The 3,749-nt window shown below is 45.2% G+C and overlaps 1 protein-coding gene across 1 annotated transcript in view; it reads right to left on the bottom strand.

Annotated features, from left to right (window-relative positions):
* The window catches only part of TDP1 (tyrosyl-DNA phosphodiesterase 1), a 73,122-nt gene that overhangs the window by 54,265 nt on the left and 15,108 nt on the right, over positions 1–3,749 (bottom strand). The window contains exons 6-8 of the mRNA XM_023528867.1: positions 2,665–2,678; positions 198–490; positions 1–87 (exon numbers count right to left, since the gene is read on the bottom strand). Coding sequence (XP_023384635.1) covers positions 1–87; positions 198–490; positions 2,665–2,678 — 394 coding nt within the window. The remainder of the gene's footprint in view (positions 88–197; positions 491–2,664; positions 2,679–3,749) is intronic.

The following is a 3,749-nucleotide window of genomic DNA, read 5'->3' as shown; positions in this document are numbered from 1 at the left end:
GTTTTCTGGTGCCAGTCAGCACGGATGAGGTTGGAGGTGTGTATGACGACCCGGAGGCCTTCTTCATACAGCAGTAGCATCATCTTCCTGCAAAAACAGAATAGACATCAAAAAGCATTAACGGTACTTTCCAAACATGTAACATCTTTCAAATGCAAATGTCATAGCTAAAGGAATGCTTCAAACCCTTATATTACCCAAACTTTTTATACCTATAATCTTCCTTTCTCCTATGCATCATCATTATCAAAGTCTGCTTAAGTGATAGGTAAGGCACCGACTTCCAAAATGCTTCCGAGTACTTGGTGGTCCATGAACTTTCGCCCTGGCCTGTCCACAGGGCCAGTCCCGGCACCTCAGACCCCTCCCCTCTAGTGTGGCCCCGTATTGTCTTCTCAGCATCATCTGTTACTTTAAGGGCAATGGGTCCAGTGTTTTTCAAAGTATGGTCACAACCTCTTGCTGTATCATTACTAGCATTTAAACAAAACTGCAATATAGAATAAATTGGAAAGTCAAGAGCACACTGCATATATTTAAGTTCAATACTGGTTCGTGAAACTTCTTCTGGCACAGAAGTGTGGACGTGTGCGGTAGACTGAAATGTCAACCGTATTTATCATTTTGGGTTGCAGTTTAAAAAAAAAGGTTGAAAGAGGCTTCATTTTCATAATCCACGGATGCCACACTTATCACCAGCACACACCTGGGCTTGAGGTCACTCTTCCCTTTTCCTCTCCATTAACTCAAATCAGACCTAGTTGAGTCCTCTCTCTCCCATGGGTCTTCCTCAGGCCTCTAGTCATCAGACATATTTCTCTTATTTTAATTCCAGTGAGAGAGGGAATAGGATATAAGAGTTTTCCTTTTCAAGGCGGAAGACCTAAGCTCCAGCACTGGAAGCCGTGTGACCCTCCTTGGGTCATTCAACATCCTTAAGTCATTCCGGGTCCCTCAGCCTGGGTTCTTCACCTGTGACCTGAAGGATCAACCCTTTGCTTACCTCGGAGTTGCTGTGAGAATGACATACGGTATGCATTTTATTAGATGGAAAATACCCTCACGTATTCCCCTCTCTCCTTCAATGCCTTGCTTTATTTTGTAATCTACTTTTGGGTAATTTTTGGCCCCCTGATTGTTTTCTAATTATTTCAGGAATCTAAGTTCTCTCTCCCCAGCTAGACAGATATTCACTCCTCCAGGCAGTAACTCTGTCTTGACTTACTGTTTCCATTGAGGCCACAATGCTACTTAATACTTATGTAAATCAGTTTACACACAGGGAAAGAAGTGAACCTGTGGGTTCTCTCAAATAAACGACAGTGTGAATACTATTCGGATAGGATAGCGTTAGCATCAAAAGCTTTAGAAAAGAATAAGGTTTAGCTCTTGCCAAAATGAGAATTTAACCCAAACTGGCAAACAGTAAATTAATGCAAAGCTGGAGAAATGACAGCTGTTGAGTCAATCTTGTTTCCATTTATGACATGTGCGCCTTGAAATCTGGGCAAATTTATATACACAGTTACCAAATTAGCAGCTGATTGTAATTAAGAATAAGCCAGTTATGAATTCATGATATGAGTTTTACAAATATTTCCATTAATCAAAGCATCAATTATCGGGAAAATCCCACACTAATGCCAGTGAATCCTATCAAAAACAGAACTGCGAACTAATCTATGGGGAGTCATATTAATCCTTTCACAGACAAGATGGCATGTGCCAATAAGGTCACAATAAAAAATGCATACGAAAGGTAAGAAATGGGGTCTCCCTTGAAGAATGCCGACCTACACATTATCTGTTGAGCTATGGGGGCAGCAAAAGGGACACTTCCCAAATGTGAAGCTATTTTTGTGTAGGGAGAAGGAAAAGCAACGTCTCCAGGCCACCCGGGAGCCAGGCGCTGTTCTAGAAGCTCTATAGTATGCCAGCATGCTAAAACCCCACAGAAATCCAGAGAAGGTGTCATCACTCCCATTGCCAGCTACAGAAATCTATGGCTGGGAGAGGCCATAGGAATCCAGGTCACAAAACGAGCGGGAGGAACAGCTTCCTGGCGCCGAGAGCATCTCACTGCGCATGGCTTCTGCAGAGCTGGACACGGCCGCGTACTTTCCACCTGATGGCGGGGGCGGGAGTGGGCGAGGTGGGGACCGTGTGGTCTAAGTGAGAGGACGACACATGGCAGCGCGGACGGGCATGCCCCGCCCATCCTGTGGTCGTCGCGGTTAGTTCACTGGGCTCTCCGTTAAACGGGGACACTGGACTTTGAACTGCTTTAGCTTCCCTCCTCCCCTTCTAGGATGCTCAGGGCCATCGGAGCTAACTCTGCTCCCAGCTCCGGAGGAAACGGGAAAGCTTTAGAACTCTAAAGCACGGCGAGACAGACCCAGGGAAACACGGGCAGGGCAGAGTGGACGGACCGACAGGGCTAGGGGGCTCCTGGAGGGCGGGGCTGCACCCCGTCGTTTCCAGGTGCTCTGCGCAGAGCGCGCAGTCCACACGTGCTTGCTAAAGAGAATGCGACCTCAAAGGCCACTTCCTATTTACTGTGGAAGCTCCACTCCGTCCAGTTAGGGAGGCAGTTTACATCCCGTCACCATGAGCTGGAAGGTTTTCCTCCTTTTCTAATTCATACGTTTGTCTTGCCTCACTCACCAAAAGACAAAAAGCTATAAGAACAAAAACTGTTATATCTCAAAAACTATTATGTCTCAAAACCCTAGAGCTGTGTGTCTCAAGGATATAATACATATTTAATGAATAATGCTTAAAACGTTTTAAAACGAGCAACTGGAAGTCATTTCAAGATACGAGTTCGATCTCCTACAAGACCCTGGCATTTTAACAAAACGTAAACTACACATACTATGTGGTTGAGAACAGTTCTATTGTAGCTCCGAATGCAGAACTGTTGGGTTTAACCTGCAAAGTGTATATGTTAGGGGTGGTATATTTATGTGTTTGTGTTTGTGTTTGTGTGTGTGTGTGTGTGTGTGTGTATGCGCGTGCGCACGCACGCGTGTGTGTCTGGGGGACCAAAGGAAACAGTGAGTCCATTTCGGCCGTAAGGAAAACAAAAATAAAACAAGTTAAAATAAATGGGTTCTAGTACTATTTCCAACACTATTCTGAGGAAAACGGCATGTCTACTGGAGGTCTCTGGTCTATAAGATGAAAAGGAAGGACCAAATAAATTTTTGAAAAGCATTAAAAAAAGGATAGCCCCTCTAGGCTCCATCGAGCATCATGGTGTTAGATCTTGACCAGGCTCAGCATACTCAGTCCCTCCCAGGACAAAGGGACAGGCTTCCCTACTTGCCAGCACATTAAGTGCACGGTGTGACTTTGCCCAGGAAATGACTGCTGGCACAGGACGTGTGGCCAGCACAGGAATCAGCACCGGTGGTCTATGCCCAGGACCCAAATAAAAGACAGGACTTCTGAATGTATTTTAGAATCGGTAAGGTATTTATGCTAGGGTTCCAGCTACGGGTCGGGGACAAGGATTCATCTGGGGTCATCCTATACTGGTGGAAGGCCTACCCATGACAGGTTGACTAGTGCCATCCATCAGTGTCTCCTGTGATGCAGCTAGGGGAACCCTGAGATGCTGAGCTGCCTTATTCAATGCCATTTTGTATTTTTTGCCGAAATTAGTTCGGTGCTATGTACAAAATAATTCATTTATATCGCAGCTAGGTGCTTGAGTTCACTCTCAACCATCGACAAACTCTATTTTG

The sequence above is a fragment of the Pteropus vampyrus genome, unplaced genomic scaffold (assembly GCF_000151845.1).
Source record: "Pteropus vampyrus isolate Shadow unplaced genomic scaffold, Pvam_2.0 Scaffold32, whole genome shotgun sequence".
In the NCBI taxonomy this organism is placed as follows: Eukaryota; Metazoa; Chordata; class Mammalia; order Chiroptera; family Pteropodidae; genus Pteropus; species Pteropus vampyrus.
The sequence above is the reverse complement of the archived record's forward strand: the minus strand, read 5'-3'. Positions and strand labels throughout refer to the sequence as shown.